Genomic DNA, 22,976 nt, shown 5'->3' with positions numbered 1-22,976 from the left:
AAATGTTATGAATTACATTTATTTATTAAATTCGGCAGTCAGGCCCTTAAACAGCTTTTCAGACAACGACCTTCCAAACACCAGCAGCAAGGAACAATAAGCGCACTGGCACCTATTTACCTGCAAAACAAGAATGCTATATCCAATTATCTTCTTGCAAAACTCAGGACGCTGCACTGACCATCGTTGCTCTGTCAACAGGTACCTTACCAATCAAGGGCTCTGATCTGTTAGCCTCAGTTATCAGACCTCAGTTACCCTCGATTTACTGCTTAAAACTTGAGACATACCGATGGATTGTTCCCACCCCTTTCCTGAAACTCAGCCACAATGATGTGATGCAGCGAGCATCTTTGGCAGGTGCTCTGAACTTACCTGGCTTCTTGGCTGCGTTCTGTACCCCTCCGGCTCCGGGACTCCCGGGAGAACCCGTCTTTTTACTCAATAAACTATTAAAGAAGTTGGCCAGCACTCCTTCGTTTGCAGCGGCAGGACCTGCAATTAGAAGGAACAACTCAATGCTTCTAGTGCAAACACGCCTCATGCACTCAGGTAGAGCAACAGACAATATTTAAATTTGCCCAAGTCATTTCCTAGGGATGATAAAGATCATGCTCCTTTCAGTATGCCCCGAGGCATCTTTATACAGTCAGCTCCAAGTACAGTCACTGATATAATATAGGGGAACAAATGCTGAAGTACAAACAATAGTAGCTTTAGGTTTAATATTGTCACATATACCGAGGTACGTTTTATGTGTTAACCATAAATACAACCAAGCCAAACTCAAGTACAATTGGTAATAGTACAATAGTAATACTAAACAGCCCTCCAATTAATTCCAATGTTGTGTTTTATTGTAACAAAGCAGTTAATTTGTACAGAACAGACTCTTGTAATACTATCACTAACAATTGTTTAAGAAACTAGGAATCTAATCCCTCCACCAAGCAGGCGATTTGTCGTTATGTATATCACTGCTCTTCAAATGGACCTGCAAGCATGTTCCCAATGCAATGAGGCTTTCTGAACATCCTCAGAGGAGATTCAGGATCTACCAATCTCTAGGTGAATGCCGTTTCTTCATTCTCTCTCTAATTATTTTAATTATGCCCCCTGGTTTGTGACACCCCCATCTGCTCCTGCCAACTAAGGGATTAAGTCCATCCTATTTATTTAATTCAAACTATTCCTTAAATGCCTCAAAACTGTGGTGTTTTGCTCCAAATAAAAAAACACCCATTTCTCTTCGTCGTTCCTCATAGCTAAAATCTAGCAGTGTGGCAACAGCTTTATAAATCGTCTCTGCGGTCTTTACAGGAAAGCACGATTGCTTTGTGACCAGAAATGGAAAGTGTTCATACTGCAGCCTAATTAGTGTTGTGTGGTCCTAGTTTAATCTCCCTGCCTTTACAGTCTAAGCTTTGGCTGATCAGGGAAAGTGTCTTTTGAACAACCGTATCGACCTGACCTTCGAGACACAAATTCCAAGGTCCTCTGATCATCAATACTGCTCAGCACTCTCCCTTTTACCAAGTATTCCCATCTTGTTGTACCTCCCTAGAAATATCACCCATATTTGGCCATTATCCAGTTTCAAAGATGTCAATATTTCAAAGATGCTTAATATTTCCCTGGTAGACACAAAATGTTGGAGTAACTCAGTGGGACAGGCAGCATCTCTGGAGAGAAGGAATGGGTGACTTTTCGGGTCGAGACTCTTCTTCAGACTATAATTCCCTGGCCGACATTCATCCCAATAATTCAGATTTCCTTCTTAATTACAATGTCAGAATCTTTTTTTTTTTGGAATGATTGCCTCATAGTATTCATAAAGAATCTTAGCCCACCCTCCACCTCCATACTGAGCTTACAGCTTACTGCCCTAATAAACCCTACTCTTTCCTGAATTATTCTCCTGTTCTTTGTACTTGAAAACATAATTGGTCCTACAATTTTACTGGCAAACATCATGTTTTGTCTTCATAATTTCCCTTTTAATTGCACTCCTACACTTTCTACAATGAGTCTGTTGTATTAAGTTGTGTGTCTGGCATGATCTTCACTACTTTTTAACCTGACCTCTGTGGTCCTTGTCTTTCAAGCCACCCTTTGCAACATCCCCCCCACTAACCCTACCAATTCTCCGTCTGGTGAAAATGGCCTTGCCTCAATTTAGAATTCTTTACACCTAGTCTGTGTGCTCATTTCCATAAGGACGTTGAATTCTCACAGAATTATAAATCACAACAGCAGTGTTCTCCTACTGATATCTCTTCCACCAGTCCAGCTCCATTTGCTAAAATGAATTCCCGAATTGATCCAATGCCTCTGATTTTGTGCTTGCTATATATACATTTTTTTGACAGTCATTTGGAAATTCTATGCCCTCTATGTCCTTGCCTCGTTTAATATTAAATTATTTGAAGTCCCCCACTATTGCTGGCCAACTATTTATTCCACGTGTCATCAATGTGCTCAAGATGCTTAATCTTCGGTGAGCAAAGTTGTGGGATGGGGGGGGTGCGCGCTTACTTAGCCTCCAAAAACAAGCACACAGAAATCATTCAAATGTTGACAGAATCACTGAAGGTAGACACAACGTGCTGGAGTAACTCAGCGGGTCAGAAAGCATCTCTGGATAAAAGGAATAGGTATGTTTTGGGTCGAGACCCTTCTTCAGACTGAGGAGGAGAGGGCAATTAGAGGTAGGAAAAGGTACAAGGAACAAATGAATGAAAGGAATGAATCACTAATGCACAAGAAATGAACAACAGACTGGCTTTTGAATAAATACCACTTTGGTTAAAATTTAAAAAGTTATTGCCAGAACAGAGAGCTGGAATTCTCAGTCTGTTTTGCTCTGCAGAAAAAGTTAAAGACAAATGGACAAAGCAGCTGTCAGAGACATGACTCAATTCCACCTCATGCAAGTAAGTGGACGGACTCCCGATAATCTGCCAGTGATGCATCAAACGCATACAACTTACATCACAAAAAAAGGCCCTGCAGCTCAACTGGGCCAACATGAAATCTATGTTTAAACTGAAGTCCCGACCCGAACAATCACCTATCCATGTCTTCCAGAGATGCTGCCTGACCCGTTGTGTTGCTCCAGCTCTTTCATTTTTTGTAAATCAGCATCTGTAGTTCCTTGTGTCCATACTAGACACACAACAGGTGCCATCCCACCTTTCACACAATAGCCAATACTCCTACACCTCCCCTCATCACCTTCCCCTTGAATGCAACAATAACTAACCACTTCACGGGATAACAACTGCATCCTCACCACGATGTGAAGAGATGTTTTTCTTCAAATTCCAGCCCGTTCCAAATATCCACCACTAAAAAAGTTGCCCCTCAGCTTCCTATAAATCTCCCACCCTCCCATCTTAAACTGATGTCCTCTGGTTCTTGAGCTCAACTCAATTGGTATCGGTTTATTGTCACGAGTACCCAGATAGAGTGACAAACCTTGTTTGCCTGCCACTCAGTCAAATCATACTATACACGAGTATCATCAAACCATACACAAGTACAACAGGTGGTGCGAAGACAAAAATAAGCAGTGCAGAATATAGTGTTAAAGCCACAGAGAAGGTGCTGGTAAAAAAGGTGCAAGGGACCAGGAGGTAGGTTGTAGTCATTACTCCTCGATGCCAAGATTTTCACTTGTAGACTACCTTAGGAGATCTCAAAGCACTTTGTAGGTATCAAGTACCTTTCTGGAGTGTGGCCATTATGGTAACGGAGGAAATAGCGCAGTCAACGCTCCCACACACACCAGTGTGTTAACGACTGCATTATCCTGTTTCAGTGATTTTGGCTGCGGGTTAACTCCATTGAGAAATCACCTGCTCTTCTCTAAATAAAGCCATGATTTGTTTAACACCCACTTGAGAGGGGCAAAGTCCATTTATTTCATGTCTTTCCTGCAATCTTTTAACATCAGGATCCCCAAAGTACAGGGTCCCAGGAGAGTAAAATATTGCAGACATATGCTGGCAGCATATATCGAATAACTGGAGTTAAAATACTGAATCCCTCAAAGTTAGTGGAAAGGTATTAAAAAAAATTGTAAATGCCTAATAGATTGTTAGATCGCAAAACAAAGTGGTTGAAGTTGTGGAACGGTCTGGTGGTGTCCCAGCTGGAGTAATTATCAGCACAGAATCACCTTTACCTCGAGAACAAGACTCATGCACAAACATTGCATTTCTCATTTACAATATTGATTTCTTATCTGATTACTATATATAAGATTGTTAGGAGAGGGGGTTTGCAAAAAGTTCAGATAAAAGTGAGGTGAGCTTAATGAGGGAGCCACAGCATTCAAGGTGGGAGGTTTGTGGGAGACCCCTCTCCACAAGCAGAGTAGTGGGAACTTTAATTTTATGTAATTTTATGTAAAGATTCATGCCAGTGTAAGATGAAGTTCAGATCAGCTCTGATCTTAGTAGTGGCGATGGCAATGATCCAAATGACCCCTCCTCACTTCTTATAGATCTCAAGCTTTGGTTATTGCCATTTGCACAAGTACGGTGAGGTAGATTTGGGGAGCTTCATGGAAGCAGAGGATACCGAGCACAGGAACCCAGAAAGGGCAGCAACAATCTCATTGAGTGCAAAGCTGGCTGAGTGATCTCAACCTCCCTCTATTTATTAGATCATATTACTCATACAACCCTGCGTTTAATCCCATCTTGTTTATATGCCAGTATTATCTCAACCCCAAGAGTTCCAAAGGATTAATAATTAAGGTAGCGTTAATATCCTCATCTAAGTTTAAGAATAAGGGGTAGGCCATTTAGAACGGAGATGAGGAAAAACTTTTTCACTCAGAGAGTTGTGAAGCTGTGGAACTCTCGACCTCAGAAGGCAGTGGAGGCCAAGTCCCAGGATGCTTTCAAGAGAGAGTTAACTCTTAATGATAGTGGAGTCAAGGGATATGGGAAGGCAGGAATGGGGTACTGATTGTGTATGATCAGCCATGATCACGGTGAATGGTGGTGCTGGCTCGAAGGGCCTACTCCTGCACCTATTGTCTATCCTAGCACAGGGCAAAGTCTTTTCAGTCTCCTGACCATTGCCCTTGCATGCAGTCTGAAATGTTAAATTAGACACGTGTAAAGGCAGGCGTTATACTTAAGCAATAGGAGTGGCAGTGTGGGTTGCTATCCCAGTTGCCACGTCTATTTTAGCAATGTTGGTCGAGGGAAAATTATGGAGTAGGTGACCGCATTTCTGCTGTTTGAATCTGTGCAGTGCCAGGGACTGGGACACTCCTCCTTTAACATGAGCTGTGGAGCATTAGCAAAAGACTGCTGACAACAAAGTTCCAAAATAAAACCAGAAAATGCTGGAAATACCCAGCAGGTCAGGCAGCAACTGCGGAAGCAGCTGATGTTTTGTGATGGTCAAATACTCAAAGGCAAGGAAGTGATGCACAATGAAATTAGGAGACAGCATCAGTGCACAGAGGAGGTGGTGGGCAGGAAAGGTACCTCACCCTTTCACTACCCAGGATTTTCTGAGCCAACTCAATGGTAAATATCACATGCCTCTTGTTCACCATCCAGCAACTCTGCTCCAAATATGGCCGTCAGATAAACTAAACTAGTCCTGTCCTTTCTCCTCTTCGATTTAGCACATACCTCTCAACCTGTTGACACAGGTGCAACCAAGAGGAAACCAAAATGTAGTCTACTTTTCCCCAGTAGGGGACTGTGCAAGAGGCCACACACCTGATTGCTTTGCGCACTGATGCGGTCTCCTAATTTCACGTGTAACAGTTCTGTAGTTTTTTAATTATTGAAAATCCATTGACCTTCACAAAACATTCACGGTCTCCAGAGATGCTGCCTGACCTAGCTGAGTCTTCCCAGTTTATTCCCTGGTTTTATTTCAGATCATTGGTATCTGCAGTGCTTTGCTGTTGCACCATAGTTCGTGAGGAGTGTCCCAGTCATGGCTCTGAGCATGTACTACGGCACTTCAAACAGCAGAAAGTCAGCCACCCACTCCATAATTTTCCCTTGACCAACATGACTAAAAAAAGACTTGATGGTTGTCACCTTGCTATTTGTGACATCCAATTGCAACACTGACCGCTCTTTGGCAAACTACTTTAATGATAGAATATTCTTCACCATACCCATCTTTCAAGTGAATGAAACCATTCAGAAGGGTTGTATGTTTGCACTCAACGGCCAGAACTTTGGTTTATGCCAATACCCTACAACTTACATCATCTGTCCAGTGAGGAGGTCACTCAGAGCTCAAGCCACGTCTTTGCCAAAACAAATTCCTCTGCTCAATCCCACACTTATTTCTTCCTTTACTTTCAATATTTACAAGATTGTTTATTATCGGGTCACCTTCAACGAAATCTTTATCTCACTGCACACACTGAAGAATGACTCAAATCGGTATTGGTTTATTCTTATCATAGTACTGAGATAGTGAAAATCTATTGTTTGCGGGCTACTCAGTTAGAACAAACCCCACTATACATAGGCACAATGAAACTTGAGCATGGCCTAATTGTCAGCATCTTGCTTCATATTATAAATGCAAGCATTACACAGGATCGGAGAGTGGATACGTTGGAGGAGAAGCAGTGGAGGGGGGGAGAGAGCTGATAGAGGTACACATAAGGGATGGATATTGACAAGTGTTTCATACTTTCTAGGAGCAGAATTAGGCTATTTGACCCATTAGGTCTACTCTGCCATTAAATTATGGCTGATTTATTTTTCCCTGGCAAAAACCCATTCTCCTGCCTTCCCGTAACCCCTGACACCCTTACTAATCAAAAATCTGTCAATCTCCACCTTAAAAATATCCATTGACAGCCTCCACAGTCGCCTGTGGCAATGAATTCCACAGATTCACCACCCTCTGGCTAAAGAAATTTCTCCTTATCTCCTTTCTAAAGGAACGTCTTTTCATTCTGAGGCTATGGTCTCTAGTCCTAGACTCTCCCACTGGTGGTAACATCCTCTCCACATTCATTCTATCCAGGGCTTTCACTGTTCGGTAAGTTTTATGAGGTCCAACCCTCATCCTTCTAAACTCCAGCGAGTACAGGCACAGTGCCTTCAAATGCTCATCATGTTAGAAGTGGAAGTGAAGAGCAGAAATTAGGCAACTCTGCAGTGGGAGATCTGGAAACTGATCAAGGTTTGTTTTAAATTAGCCAAAGTAACTTTTGTTAAAACAAGCCAAGACAGCCCTCTAGTGCTCAGTACCTTGCTCGCAGGCTGAGCAGGTATTGATTTTAAAACTACAACAGCTCTGAGAATAAACTAAATTATTGCTTGACTCAGACAGGCAAGATTTCAATTGGTCACTGAAATTTCATTACCTCGCAGAATTATCTCACCTTCCTAAGCATTACTCAAACAAAATTGGATCCAAAGTAGAAGAATTGCACAATTTTACACTCAAGTTATTTAATCAGTTAAGTGCTTACTGGAGCAATGGAGCTGTGATCAGCCTGGAAAGTGCAATAGGACTATAATCCACCCTGAGCTAGTTCAACCAGAGGTCAACTCACTGCATGGGGTGGTGAGCTTTTAAAAATCAATTTCAATTATTATTTTTTTTTATTTCACAGAAGCAATTTCAGTTACTAGGGAAATTGCCGAACTGTTAGAGTGTATATTAAAGTACAAAAAGCCGTCTTCCATTCCTCTCTTCAATTCTTTAATTAATCTTCAGCTTTCTCATGCTGAGAAACAGAGCCAATTCTGGCCAGAGCCTCGTCAGAAATTGGTCTAACCACAATCACCTCCAATTGTTTTCCACTCTGCACCACCCCAAAGGTCTGTGCTTATATTGAATGTACTGACAAGGCCCAATGTGCCACATCCCGCATGTGTCGTGTAGAACCCAATGAACAATTGATTTTACAATTTTAGGTAGCTCCCCCCACCCTTCTTTCGATCCTTCTGATCCTCCCCCAAACCGCCCATATTTTGTCCTGTTTCCCATACTCGGCCCCATCACCCATTTACATCCCTCCACTCCCATTTCCATCCATGTACTTCACACACTTCCCCCACCTCTTCTCCATCTGGTTCTACCTGCATTCCATGCTCCCCTACTGCCTCCCATTTTCACCTTTCTTACTTACCAGTTTCCAACTCTGGCAGCCTATGTGTCCCTGCTTATCATCCTCCATCAGCTGTCTCCACTTTCTCCCCGCCCTCCCTTCCCCAGGCTCCATCTGCCTCCTTGTTTTTCTTTATTTTAATTTTTTCCCCCTTTTTTGACTGCCTCCAACCATCTTACTTGCCTTTGCTTTCCAACTTAGTCCCTCCTCCTTCCCCTCCACATGCCATTCTATTTCACCAGTCCTCTGTCCAGCAATCACCCCCCCTTGCTTTGTCTCACCACTCCCCCTCTCCTCTATACACTGGTTATTTGCCCTCATTCCTTGCAGGGCATTAACCCAAAATGTTGACCATTCCACCCCTGCGTCCCCACCCACACCTCTCCCCCACCTCTGGAGATGCTGCTCGACCAGAATTCTCCAGCAGATTGGTTGTTGATAACTGAAACCAGTTGTTGATAATAACTGGTTATTAATGTACACATTAAATGTACATATCTGTTTAGAATTCTGAAAATCTCACCAGTTTTTTGACGATCTCTTGAAACTACGTTTTCTATAGCCAGGTATTACAGTGGCTCAGTGGCTAGCATTTATGGCAAGTAGATGGATGTGGGTAAATCTCACTCCAGAAATTCAAATTTATTTTAGAAGCCAATTAACCTACAAACCTGCACGTCTTTGGAATGTGGGAGGAAACCAGAGCACCTGGAGGAAACGTACGCAGTCACAGGGAGAACGTACAAACTCCATTAAGGCAGCACCCAGAGTCAGGATCAATGCCGGCTCTCTAGCATTGTAAGGCAGCAATATTACCGCTGCTCCACTGTGCTGCCCCAAGTCTAGCTTCACGGTGGCGCAGCGGGAGAGTTGCTGCCTTACAGCGAATGCAGCGCCGGAGACCACGGGTGCTGTCTGTACAGAGTTTATACGTTCTCCCACGTGATCTGCGTGATCTGCGTGGGTTTTCTCTGAGATTTTCAGTTTCCACCCACACTCTAAAGACGTACAGGTTTGTAGGTTAATTGGCTTGGTAAATGCAAAAATTGTCCCTAGTGAGCGTAGGATAGTGTTAATATGCGGGGATCGCTGGTCGGCGCCGACCCGGTGGGCCAAAGTGCCTGTTTCCGCGCTGTATCCCTAAACTGAACTAAATTAAACCCCAACAACACTGAGGAATTGCTCATTAATGGAAGTAGCAAGTTTTAGTTGCGATATTTCAGTATGTTCTTTTCTCGCCTGTCAGGGGGATAAAAATCCAACTGCATTTTTTCAAAGACTTAGTGAGTTAATATTTATCCCACCGTCACTATAATTTAAACATAGCCCAGCTGGTTGTATTACACTTCCACAGTGGGGTTTCACTCTGAATGACAGTAATACCTGGCACAGACTTAGTAGCAAGAGTGTTAGAGAGGGTGAGGTTTTAACAGATGTTCTATACAGATGTACATATCTAATTCCAGTATCAACAAACACTCTTCCTCCTATGGTGGAGTTTTGCTGTGTGATCTTTTGCAGCAAATATATAATGCAAATACATAATCCTGCACGGCGGGAGTATTCTGGCAAACAGGCCAGTTGTATCCCATCAGCAGGCCCGGCCCGCTCGGCGCAGACCACACACGGAGAATCCGCCCGGAAGGCCTGGCGTGCCCGCATGGACGGAGGACTCATGCCACGGACCAGGAACCCGCCCGGAAGGGTAGGCTCACCCGCCCAGAGTGGAAGGAGTCGAACGGAGGAAAGCAGAGTCAGATAGAGGGCCTCCAAGCAGAGGGAGTGTACTGCCGGACATGGAGGACACCAATGAGCACACTTAAGCAGGCCGACCCTGCAATGTCACCAGGACAACAGGCCTTCATGATCAGGTCATGAACCCTACACTTACAAAATGGAACTCGAAAATGGTACCAAAATTGGCAACTCTGTAAACTGAAACAGAGCACCACTGCTGTACACTTGTACTGTATCTGAAATGTTATGTAAGATGTATCTAGGTGCTTATGTATAGTGATACTTGTACTGAACTGTACACATAAATGAATTTTACTGTACTTCGGTACATGTGACAAAGTATTATTGTACCATTTAAAAAAAATGTTTTGCTCACGACAGAAACAACTGCATCACAATCACTTCCGTAAATTCAACAAATGCTGACACTTGCATCGCTCACCCTTCGGAGTTCCCGATGTGATGGGTGGCACTGCGGTCACCATGTTTGTGCCTCCTGGTTGTCTCGGGGTCCGGGGGGAGCCACCCGGTTGCCTTGGCGAGTCCTGTGAGAAATTACAGGAAGACAGATGATGATTATTTTGTTTTCATCTTCAGGATCTGGGCGGTTATTGGCAAGGCCAATATTTATGGTCCATCTCCAACTGCCCCAAGGATGGTGACTGCAACCCACCTAATTTACTAAAACAAAAAACAACTATTTTCACCTTCTAGGATCAAGAGTCTGGAGCCAAGACTGTTTTAATTGTCATATGCACTGAAATGGAACCATGAAACCTTTACTTGCAGCAGCTAAACAGGTCTGTAAACACAGTACTAATAGATAACACAGTAAAACAAAAACATTCCAATAAATTAAAATAAACTTTCTAAATCTGTCATTTAATGCCAATCTTGATAGAAGACTAACTCCCTTTACAAAGGTAAAAATAGAAACAATTTCACTCTTTAATCAATGCAGTTGGAGTTTCACCTGGAATCTCCCTGCCTGTCAGTTCGTAATGTTTCAGGAGGGCGAAACACCAAAAAAATGCTGGAAATCAGAAATAAAACAAACTGCTGAAAACAAAACGCCAGAGAAATTCAGCGGGTCCGGCAGCATGTCTGGAGGAATAGAACAGGTGACGTTACAGGTCGAGACTTCTGCCTCTTGGTCTGACAAAGGGTTTCCACCCGAACGTCACCTATTCCTTTTCTCCAGAGATGCTGCCTGTCCTGCTGAGTTACTCCAGCATTTTGGGCCTTTCTCCAGGGTAAAACCAGCATCTGCAGTTCCTTCCTATACAAACTGCTGGAAACACTCAACGGTCAGGCAGCATCTGTGGAGGGAAGGAGATAAGTCACTCTCTGGATTCAAGATGCTTTGGGACATCCCAAGGTAGTGAATGTTTCCACAAAGAATTTATCTACCTTCTCTAGGGAGGACTATTCCAATAAGGTAGAAGCGGTTCAAACACTTCTGGAGATTTTAAAATCAAAGTGCTTTTTTGTCAGAGAATACAAAATCTACTTGCTGTTCTGACCATATGAAAGTTTGAAGAAAGATACCAATCTAAATCGTCACCTGTCCATCCCTTCAGATATAGTGCCCTCCATAATGTTTGGGAGAAAGACCCATCATTTATTTATTTGCCTCTGTACTCCACAATTTGAGATTTGTAATAGAAAAAAAATCACATGTGGTTAAAGTGCACATTGTCAGATTTTATTAAAGGGTATTTTTATACATTTTGGTTTCACCATGTAGAAATTACAGCTGTGTTTATACATAGTCCCCCCATTTCAGGGCACCATAATGTTTGGGACACATGGCTTCACAGGTGTTTGTAATTGCTCAGGTGTGTTCAATTGCCTCCTTAATGCAGGTATAAGAGTTCTCAGCACCTAGTCTTTCCTCCAGTTTTTCCATCACCTTTGGAAACTTTTATTGCTGTTTATCAACATGAAGACCAAAGTTGTGCCAATGAAAGTCAAAGAAGTCATTACGAGACTGAGAAACAAGAATAAAACTGTTAGAGACATCAGCCAAACCTTAGGCTTACCAAAATCAACTGTTTGGAACATCATTAAGAAGAGAGCACTGGTGAACTTACTAATTGCAAAGGGACTGGCAGGCCAAGGAAGACCTCCACCGCTGATGACAGAGGAATTCTCTCTATAATAAAGTAATAATCCCAAACACCTGTTCAACAGATCAGAAACACTCTTCAGGAGTCAGGTGTGGATTTGTCAATGACCACTGTCTGCAGAAGACTTTATGAACAGAAATACAGAGGCTACACTGCAAGATGCAAACCACTGGTTAGCTGCAAAAATAGGATGGCCAGGTTACAGTTTGCCAAGAAGTACTTAAAAGAGCAACCACAGTTCTGGAAAAAAGTTCTTGTGGACAGATTAGATGAAGATTAATTTATATCAGAGTGATGACAAGAGCAAAGTATGGAGGAGAGAAGGAACTGTCCAAGATTCAAAGCATACCACCTCATCTGTGAAACACAGTGTTGGGGGTGTTATGGCCTGGGCATGTATGGCTGCTGAAGGTACTGGCTCACTTTTCTTCATTGATGATACAACTGCTGATGGTAGTAGCATAATGAATTCTGAAGTGTATAGACACATCCAATCTGCTCAAGTTCAAACACATGCCTCAAAACTCATTGGCCGGCAGCAAGACAATGATCCCAAACATACCACTAAAGCAACAAAGGAGTTTTTCAAAGCTAAAAAATGGTCAATTCTTGAGTGGTCAAGTCAATCACCTGATCTGAACCCAATTGAGCATGCCTTTTATATGCTGAAGAGAAAACTGAAGGGGACTAGCCCCCAAAACAAGCATAAACTAAAGATGGCTGCAATACAGGCCTGGCAGAGCATCACCAGAGAAGACACCCAGCAACTGGTGATGTCCATGAATCGCAGACTTCAAGCAGTCATTGCATGCGAAGGATATGCAACAAAATACTAAACATGACTACTTTCATTTACATGACATTGATGTGTCCCAAACATTATGGTGCCCTGAAATGGGTGACTATGTATAAACACTGTTGTAATTTCTACAAAGTGAAATCAAAATGTATAAAAAATACCCTTTATTAAAATCTGACAATGTGCAGTTTAGCCACATGTGATTTGCTCTATTACAAATTTCAAATTGTGGAGTACAGAGGCAAATAAATAAATGATGGATTTTCGTCCCAAACATTATGGAGGGCACTTTATGCTGCCCGACCCGCTGAGTTACACCTTTGTGTTCTACATCCATACAAAAAGCTGCTTTTATCCTCACAACTGCTGTCTGACCCATTGAGTGTTTCCAGCATACTTTGTATTTATATATAGTTTTCTCCTTCATGTTTGATATCACAGTCAATGTTCAATTTAATTGTCAAAAACAAAACATGAGAGAATGAGAATTTTCATGAGTGTGAAACATGGATTGGTTAGCCTGAGTGGTTAGAAATCTGCAGGTATATAGCTGAAGTGAGGCAAAGGTACAAGACATGATTGCAGGAGATGGAGTATAATTGTGCACTTCTCTTCAAGAGCTTGGCTAAACAAATATATTTAGTAAGGGAACCCACAGATTCCAAACTACAATTCCTCAGTCTGAAAGATCCCAACTCAAAACATCATCTGTCCATTTCTCTCCATTAATGCTGCTTGACCTACAGAGTTCCTAAAGCTGTTTGTTTGCACAATGACGCACATCTCTTAGTTTTGTCCGTTAAGTCCAGGAAGGACTATTGCATGGGCATAAATTCCAAGCCCAGAGAAATACATAATTCTAAAACAAACTGTTCTGACATTTTTAACTCTTTTTGTTCAGACTTACAGCAGGTCTTGAAGGAGTGGCAGGCTGTTTGGCAAGGAGAGACTGCAAGAGAAAAGATACACAATGTTAGAAATGGCGATGTTGTCTTCCTAAGGCAGAAAGCCTGGAAACCTCACTGTAGCTTCACCTTGTTCAGCCCACGCGTTAACACAATCACAAGACACTGCATGTAATCTCATTGCACAGATTTGGATAAGTGAGAAAGGAAATCAGGGGAGGGAAAGATTTCACTGAATGATTTTGTTGGTGACATTAGGACATGATAAAAGTCAAAACCATTAATGGAGTGCCTGGCTGGTAAACTAGTGTCTTGGATAAATAAAGCAGAAAGTGCAAGCTCAAATCCCACTGGGGAGTTTTTGGCCATATTTTTTTTAAATAAAACTGGTTTCAGCAGAGGTAATCACAAAGCCATCTTTAAAACAAGTCGTCAATTTCTTTTTCTGAAGAAAATCTGCTAAAATCATTTCCTCGCTTCCTCCCACCACCTCACTCCTGGATTGCATCCCAAATCCATTAACATGAGAGCAGAGAGAATGTGAAGAATTGGATGAGAGTCTCACAGGAAGAAGTGATCACAATTTTCACATATCCACCAAAACATTCAAACTGTTTGAAATATTTTTTCTTAGTATGTGAATATCAGTGGCCATATTTATTGACTATCCCTAATTGCAGTAATTAAGAGTCAACGACATTGGTGTCACATATGGCTCACACTACACAAAACAGGCTGCCTTCCCTGAAGGAAAATCAGTCATGTTTCGATGACAATCAAGCATCTCCATGGTCAGCATTACTTAGAGCAGCTTCTCATTTCAGATTTAATTAAGTGTTTAAATTCCTGACTGCCATGTTGGGATTCAAACTTGTGTCGCTGAATCCATGGCTGCAGCCTCCAAATACTGTTCCTGTAACAACCACAGTGCCATGTCACCCTGTTTACGACTGCTTCTCACGCCAGGCCTCAGGTGGGAAGGAGTTTGCCTCAAACTGCAGATGTTCTGCGAACTTCCCAATACTAACTCTACAGCTTTGTCAGTTCTGACTCCATTCCATGGCCACTCTGACTAGAGTGCCTGTACTAATTCCATTCTAAGGCCAACAGACACCATTCCACCCAAATCCAAATTAAACCAGCTGCATCGTGCTAGAAGCAAAAATTGCATTTTTTTTCAGTGCGGACAGAGAAAGGACGAGCCAGGGCAGTGGCAGAGAATACTGAAGAGGATTCTTTGGGATAATTTTCACTCGTATTTAGGGACAGTCCACATAGCTTTGCGCAAGGCAAGTCACATCTTTTGATTGTGCATTTTAGTAAGGAATTTGATAAGTCTCCCATGGTTGGCTGCTCCAGAAGCTAAGGAATCAGCCTACCTTGATAAAATGCATGAGATCCACAGCGACTTGGTAATTTGGATTCAGAATTTGCTTACCCAAAGAAGACCAAAGGTGTTGGTGGAAGGATATTATTCTCGCTGGAGGTCTGTGACTATTGGTGTTTCTCGAAAGATTCAGTCAGAATCTATCCCAGGGTGGAAAGGTAAAATACCAAAGGACATAGCTTTAAAGTGAGAGGGGAAGGCTTTAAATGAGATGTGCTCAGCAAGTTTTTCTTTAAATACAAAGAATGGCAAGTGCCTGGAAGATGCTGCCAAGGATGGTAGTGAAGACACAGACAATAGTGACGTTTAAGAGGCTTTTACACCGATCAGCCAAAACATTATGGCCACCTGCCTAATATACTGTTGGTCCTCCGTGTGCCGCCAAAACAACGCCGACCCGCCGAGGCATGGACTCTACAAGACCCCTGAAGGTGTCCTGTGGTATCTCACACCAAAACATTAGCGGCAGATCCGTCAAGTCCTGTAAGTTGCAAGGTGGAGCCGCCGTGGATCGGACTAGTCAATCCAGCACATCCCACAGATGCTCAATCGGATTTTCGATCTGGAGAATTTGGAGGCCAGGGCAACACTGTGAAAACTTCACCATGTTCCTCAAACCATTCCCGAACAATGTGTGCAGTGTGGCAGGGCACATTATCCTGCTGAAAGAGGCCACTGCCATCAGGGAATACCATTGCCATGAAGGGGTGTAACTGGTCTGCAACGATGTTTAGGTAGGTGACACATGTCAAATTGACATCCACATGAATGGCCGGACCCAGGGTTTCCCAGCAGAATATTGCCCAGAGCATCACACTCCCTCCACCGGCTTGTCATCTTCCCACAGTGCATCCTGGTGCCATCACTGCCCTCGCGCATCGATGAGCCTTAGGCGCCCAACACCCTGTCGCCAGTTTGTGGTTTGTTCCTCCTCGAACCAGTGTCAATAGGTACTCATCACTGCTGACCAGCAGCACCCCACAAGCCTTGCCGTTTCAGAGATGCTCTGACCCAGTCGTCTGGCCATAACAATTTGGCCCTTGTCAAAGTCACTCAGGTCTTTATTCCTGGCCGTTTCTCCTGTATCCAACACATCAACTTCAAGAACTGACTGTTCACTTGCTACCTAACATATCCTACCCCTTGACAGGTGCCATTGTAACAAGATAACCAATGTTATTCACTTCACCTGTCAGTGGTCATAATGTTTTGGCTGATAGACATAATTAGGCATATGAATATGCAAGGAATGTTAGGATATGGATTACATGCAGGCAGAGGAGATTAGTTTAAATTAGCATCATGTTTGGCACAGATATTGTGGCTCCTAGGTCCTGTTCTTGTGCTGCACTGTTCTATGATCCATACATCTCAAGACCTTATCCTTCCTCCACCACTGATCTGTATCACTGTGCTCTTCCAACTCAGTTTTCTGCCACTGCACTACTGCTGGCTGGGTCTGCAGCTGCCAAGGTCCAAACCCATGAAATTCAAAACTAATTCTGATGGAAATTTTAAAGCACGTGCCCAAATATCTCATGCTCAGCATCAATTTTACACGCTGATAATGGTCCGTTGAAGCAATTCTGAGTATTCGGCAGTCTTATGAGTTTAAAATAGAGGCTATCAACAATACTCAAGGAGACCAAAGTAACTCACCAGCAGAGGGCAACAAACTGTATCTTTACCAAACAAATTCCACACCAGTCATGAGAACGCCCAAGGTATCTGATCTTGGAGAAGAGTGTGACTGAACGTTTAAAGCGGCAGAAACTTACCTGCTGCTTCATGAGGAAAACTTGCTCATCCTCTGAGGCCACTTCTTTATCATGTACTGGCTGGAAAAAGATATTATTAGGAGTGAGCAGTGTACAGTGTTCTCCCAGTGCTAGTCAACACAGAAAGTGGCCCTTCAGTCCATTTAGTCCCATTTATTTTATTTTCCCAACATTTATACTATTGCCTCAAGATTCCACCACTCACATACCAAATTAAGAAAACTTTACATTGGTAAATTAACCTACCAACCCACACAGTTTTATGGAATCAAAGCTATACAGCTTGGAAACAGGCCCTTTGGGAACAAGTTCTGGGCTAGTCCCATTTGCCTACATTTGGCCCACATCCCCCAAAACGTTTCCTCTCCATATATCTGTCCAACTGTTTTTTTTAACATCTTTGAGACTTGGTAGGAAAACTAAGCACCCATTCTCCGAAGATGTACTGGTTTGTAGGTTAATTGGCTTGTGCAAGTTGTAAAATTGTCCCTAGTGTGTAGGATAGTGTTAGTGCACAGGTTTTGCTCGTCGGCATGGTCTCGGTGGCCGAAGGGCCTGTTTCTGCACTGTATCTCTAGTGTAAAGTCTATTCTTATAGGTGTGGCACAATGGAGGTTGGCAAGAAATAGATTTGATGGTCAAATAGAAGTACCTTTAACTGAGCAACCTTGGTTTAAAGTTTGTACACATGGCCATTACCTTTTTGACCAAAGGCCTGCCGATGATCTCCTCGTAGGCATCGTCTTGCTTCACTGTCGCAAAGTTCTCGTGCAAAATAGCAATTTTCTTATCTTTGTCCCATCCTGCAGGACTGAACATTACAGACAGAACCAACAGTAAACCATCCATGGAAATAATTTCGACATCAACCAAAAGCCTCCCTCATTGGAACTCACATGTGGGAAAAGTCCCATCGCACAGCAGTGAGAGTTGAAAGTCGTATTGCAAAGTATCGGCGGTAGTGCTGACAGATTCTATTAAGGGGGGGGGAGAGGGAGGGCTGTGGGATGCAACAGAGAACAGAAACAGCTTAATGGCTTTTGTATTCAGCAGACTTGGCCACCCAAGCCACCAAAATCAGGCATTTTCAGCCACAGACCTAGCAATGCACGAGATGGCTCCTTGGACTAGTGGGGCAAAGCTCCCATCTTCCTGCTGGATAAATTAGAGAGAGGCCACAGAACTGCACTGTCAGGCCCCTGGAGTTCCCAGAGGGAACAGAGGTCTGGCCTATCACACCCTCAGGGTCAGCTGTGAGAGACTCCCCCAGGGAGCAAAGATGGATGGGCGAGGAGAGGACGTCAGTTCGCTTGTCGACCTGCATGTCCAAGGGAAAACTTACCAAGCTTAGGGCTTGCATGGAACAGGCACTGCTCAATAATAACTATTGTGTGAAGACAGGACTTTGAAAATGGCACCAAAACATGGCACTCTCTTGCATGCGGATCAGTAGACTACTTCTGTACAATCTGCTAATTGGGGATGTGCTTGGGTATGGCAATACTCAACTGGACGGTTTGTAAGAAAATAATTTCACTGTGTGTTTGCACGTCACACAGGTGGCAATAAAAGTGCCATTTGAGCTATTGAATAACCAAAATCCAAGAGGACCCAGAGCCATCTGCGGAAGGTAATTTGGAACAATAGAACAAATAAGGATGTGCCCTGCGGGCACGGACACCAAGAAATACTAACTATATTATTAATTCCTCAACTGCCTATTTGTCTTGCGGTTTGAATGCATTAAAAGGGAAGATAAATGAATGCAAATGGGAGGGTGTGCATGCGTTTGAATGAATAAACGTTCATTCCCTCCAGCACCAGTGACTGCTCTACCATCTCCTAAATCTACAGTCATTACTCTGACAGCACCTCCAACACCACCACAGCAAGACAGCAGCTCCACACACTATCCTCCCACCTTCTTTCTCCCCCCCCCCAAAATCACACTCCACCCCAATGAAATCTATTGCCATTCTTTCACCATTGCCAGGTCTACCAACACCACCATCACCAGAATGACTATTCACCACCTGCACCACCTTCTCAAGGAATTAGGAAAGGGCAGTAAAAAGGTTCAAGATGGCACCTGAAATGTGGCAACTGTGTACTGCCACAGAATAAATTTATTTTTACAAAATTGTTGCATTCTTGTAATGATTATGCTTACTTATAATATGATATTATAAGATTGAATGCAAATCAAAAAAAATCAATTCATTGCATCTAGGTACATGCAACACTAAAGTGCAATTGACTATAATTGATTAGCAATGAGGCCCAATACCCAAAAAATAAGGAAAAAGCTGAGTACTGAAACAGGGCAATCCAGTCAGTTTTTAAATCTGTGCATTCTTCACCAATGAGTGAAATGTTAAATACTCTAAAAGTGCAATGATTGTGCATGTCTCCACAACACCAATCAAGCAAGATGTTGATAAATAGCAGCTTCCCACCACGAGCCACATCTTCCCATCTCCACCCCTTTCTGCAGGCCGTACCCTGCACAACTCCTTGGTTAACTCATCACTTCCCACCCAAATCACCCCCCCCCCCCCAGGTACTTTCCCTGCAACCGCAAGAGAGGCAACACATGTCCCTATACCTCCTCCCTTGACTCCGTCCAAGGACCCCAAAAGTTCTTTCAAGCGAGGCAGAGGTTCACTTGCACCACCTCCAACCTCATCTGCTGTATCCGCTATTCCAGATGTGGACTCCTATATATCGGTGAGACCAAGCGCAGGTTCGACGATCATTTCGCTGAACACCTCCGCTCAGTCCACTTAGGTCTATGCGATCCCCCGATTGCTAAATAATTTAACTCCCCCCATTCCCACACTGACACTTCTGTCCTGGGCCTCCTCCACTGTCAGAGCGAGGCCCAACGCAAATTAGAGGAACAGCACTTCCTATATCGCTTGGGCAGCTTGCAACCCAGCAGTATGAATATTGAATTATCTAACTTCAAGTAACCCTTGCTTTCCCTGTCTCCATCCCCCTCACCCTAATTCTCAGACTAGTTTCACTGTTCTAACTAATTTCACTGATTGCATGCCTCATTATCACCTTCCCCATAGCTAACAATGAACTATTCTACATTTCCTTACCACCATCTGCTTTGATCTCTCGTTTTCACACCCAACCCCTCCATATCTCTGGACTCCCTCTCCCGACAGTCTGATGAAGGGTCTCGAACCGAAGCATCACCCATTCCTTCTCTCCAGAGATTTTGTGTCCATCTTTGGTGTAAGCCAGCAGCTGCAGTTTCGTCCTACACAGCTTCCAACACATCTTTTAAGGCCCACTGAAGGCCACTCTCGTGTTTTATTATCTGAACGCTTCCTTTGCAGATAGTGAACGTAGGGTATTTTCTACTCCCCTACAGATCACATTTCTGCTTCTTTATAAAATTGAACATGCAGATCGCCTTTGCACTGCTCGTGGTAAATCATGGGATGCAATATTATACACACCACACAAAACCCGTCCCTGCTACATCCTGTTACTCTCGAGGCACCACACCCACCCAATACCACCCAAGATGAGCACGTGAAAGGTGCCTGGCACAACATTTACTATCGTTAATCGGACTTTATTGGACTTCAAAGTGATATCTTTGCACTCAAATTGTAATCTTTATCCTTTACCTGTGCACTGTGGACTGCCAGAATGTATTCATGTATAGCCTTTTCTTCGACAAAAGCTTTTCACTGTATGTCAGTACACATAACAATATTAAACTCAACAATCATGCCAGTTCTGGGTTAAACCAGGATTCTATTTTGTTTTACATAAATATGCCTGAAGATACAAACTTGAAGCATTGTGTGAAGGTTGATCAATGATGAACAAGTGAGTTTGGTCAGGGATACAGCAATGCTGAAAATACTTCGGGATACATGTGTCTCAGGCAAAGTACATGTTGACCCATGCGTATAATACATTAATTTTTGACGGGTACTTACATAAAAACTGCATCTTTTTCCACCACCAAGGCAGGTGTAGTAAACTGGAAGTCATACATTTTGTGGACAAGATATTTATACAAGAGATCGACATTCTTTTCTTCTTTTATTGACGTATAAATCAAGGCAGCGCCGTCTGAAACACTAGTTAAGGGAATCATTTGACTTGGGTGGGTCTGTGGGAACAAAAGTGGTAATAACACTGTTCTCCCTTGCTATTAACTACACTGGCATTCACTTTTGGCTTACGGCATAGATAATTACAGGATAGCTCGACAAACATTTGACTTAAATTTCTAGTGATACAAGTGATGTTATATTAATTCTTCAAAGTAAAAACACTACTAGTTCAAATAAAAGCACTTGCTCACAACTAAATTGTAATTATATTCTTGCACTTAGTTACAGCTAAATGAACACAGCTGTCATTCAGCACAAAATGTGAACATCTTTCAAATCAACGGGAAATCTGTGTCTCTTAACGAGATCTTGGTTTATATTTCTACAAATGAAGATGGCAACCAGTTTGTGCAATGGTTGCACCTTTTTCTGTCTGCCCTCTTTGTCCACATCTAACTGTCGTAGGGAGAAATAGCTGAGCAATGGGGTCTGTACAGGGCTGGATAGCAAGCAACAAAAGCTTTTCACTGTACTTCAGAGCGCGTGATAATAAACTAAACTGTACTGGAGAGAGGACAGGGGATTAACCTCAGCGCCACTTAAACTCATTTATACTTAGAAGGATACACTCCAAGCAGAATCTCCGAATATGTGACTGAATGAAATCAAAGTGCTCGTCCCTGTAATCGTGCTCCTTCTCTAGTAGGCTGACTGCATCACACTGGAGGAGAGAATGAAGAACTGATAAGCACAGTAAAGGTACAACCCAAGACAATAACAATCAAATCAAAATGTAGTAACTGCAATCTGCCATGGCTGTTGAGACATCCTTGACCTTTGTAATTCTTATAATTAATCTGTTTTGTCATTTTTTAAATGGTACATGGCGTAGGTTTCTGGATTAGACACAAAATGCTGGAGTAACTCAGCGGACAGGCAGCATCTCTGGAGAGAAGGAATGGGTGACGTTTCGGGTCGAGATCCTTCTGACGGGTCGAGATCCTTCTGAAGCAGGGTCTGTCTTCAGAAGGATGCTGCCTGTCCCGCTGAGTTACTCCAGCTTTTTGTGTCTATCTTCAGTTTAAAACCAGCATCTGCAGATCCTTCTTCCAAGTTTCAGGATAAGTCCACCATGACAGAATGGAAGTGGCCCAAAGTGCAGTCTACAACCGTCTCTGACATTTTCACAAACGACACTCGTTGTAGATAACAATGGCTTCTATTCCATCCGACTGTGTAACATTAAACAGATTTTGTTTACTCTCATGTCTGGCCATGTGAACTTACGTAGTTTCTGAGTTATTGAGATACAGCATGGAAACACGCCCTTTGTCCCATGAGTCCATGCCAACCATCAGCCACACATTTACACGAATCCTATTTTAATCCAATTTTGCTATTCTCTCCACATCCTTATCAACTCCCACAGATTTGACCCGTCACTCACATTGGGCAAGTGGCCACCTCTGGTCATCACAGCTACTACAGTGAAGCTGGGCAAGGAGGGTAAATATCCTTGAGTAAAACGTGGGCAAACCAGTTGGACTTTGTAAACAACAATCTCACAGCTTCATGATCATTTTTACCATGCCAATATTAAAAAAAACTTTATCTGTAGATGTTTTCACATGCAAAATGATATCTAAGACATTGCATCAAATATCACAAGACACCCAAATAATGAAAGTGCTTGTGCTGCAAAAACAAAGCAGTGCAAAAGACCAAGACGCTCTTTTCACATAAACACATGAGCTACAGTACACTGCAGATGTGCAAAATCTGAAATAAAAGCCCAAAATGCTGGAAGCACTTGGACTGTAGGTGCAAAAGGCACTACTTCAGATCTGTGACCTTTTGTAGCATGAACCCTGTGGAGCGGCACAATGTTGGCAATGCTTGGAGATATCTACTTTTTCTACTTCTTATCCCCTACTGGGGATACATTTTGTCATCAACTTTGGGTTTTTGATAACTACTGAAACTTCCAAAATGTTGGAAAAGTGGTGAGAGGAATATATGAAGGGAGCTGGGGAAGGC

The 22,976-nt window shown here is 42.9% G+C and overlaps 1 protein-coding gene across 2 annotated transcripts in view; it reads right to left on the bottom strand.

Annotated features, from left to right (window-relative positions):
- dync1li2 (dynein, cytoplasmic 1, light intermediate chain 2) overlaps nt 1-22,976 on the bottom strand; it is a 72,608-nt gene that overhangs the window by 6,366 nt on the left and 43,266 nt on the right. The window contains exons 6-12 of one of the 2 annotated variants that reach the window (XM_078400712.1): nt 21,567-21,660; nt 20,820-20,955; nt 17,554-17,665; nt 16,855-16,914; nt 13,692-13,733; nt 10,290-10,401; nt 376-495 (exon numbers count right to left, since the gene is read on the bottom strand). In XM_078400712.1, coding sequence (XP_078256838.1) covers nt 376-495; nt 10,290-10,401; nt 13,692-13,733; nt 16,855-16,914; nt 17,554-17,665; nt 20,820-20,955; nt 21,567-21,660 — 676 coding nt within the window. The remainder of the gene's footprint in view (nt 1-375; nt 496-10,289; nt 10,402-13,691; nt 13,734-16,854; nt 16,915-17,553; nt 17,666-20,819; nt 20,956-21,566; nt 21,661-22,976) is intronic. The other variant, XM_078400713.1, reaches the window with a different exon arrangement.

The sequence above is a fragment of the Rhinoraja longicauda genome, chromosome 6 (genome assembly GCF_053455715.1).
Source record: "Rhinoraja longicauda isolate Sanriku21f chromosome 6, sRhiLon1.1, whole genome shotgun sequence".
Taxonomy (NCBI): domain Eukaryota; kingdom Metazoa; phylum Chordata; class Chondrichthyes; order Rajiformes; family Arhynchobatidae; genus Rhinoraja; species Rhinoraja longicauda.
Note: the sequence above shows the minus strand (reverse complement) of the source record. Positions and strands in the feature narration are given on the sequence as shown.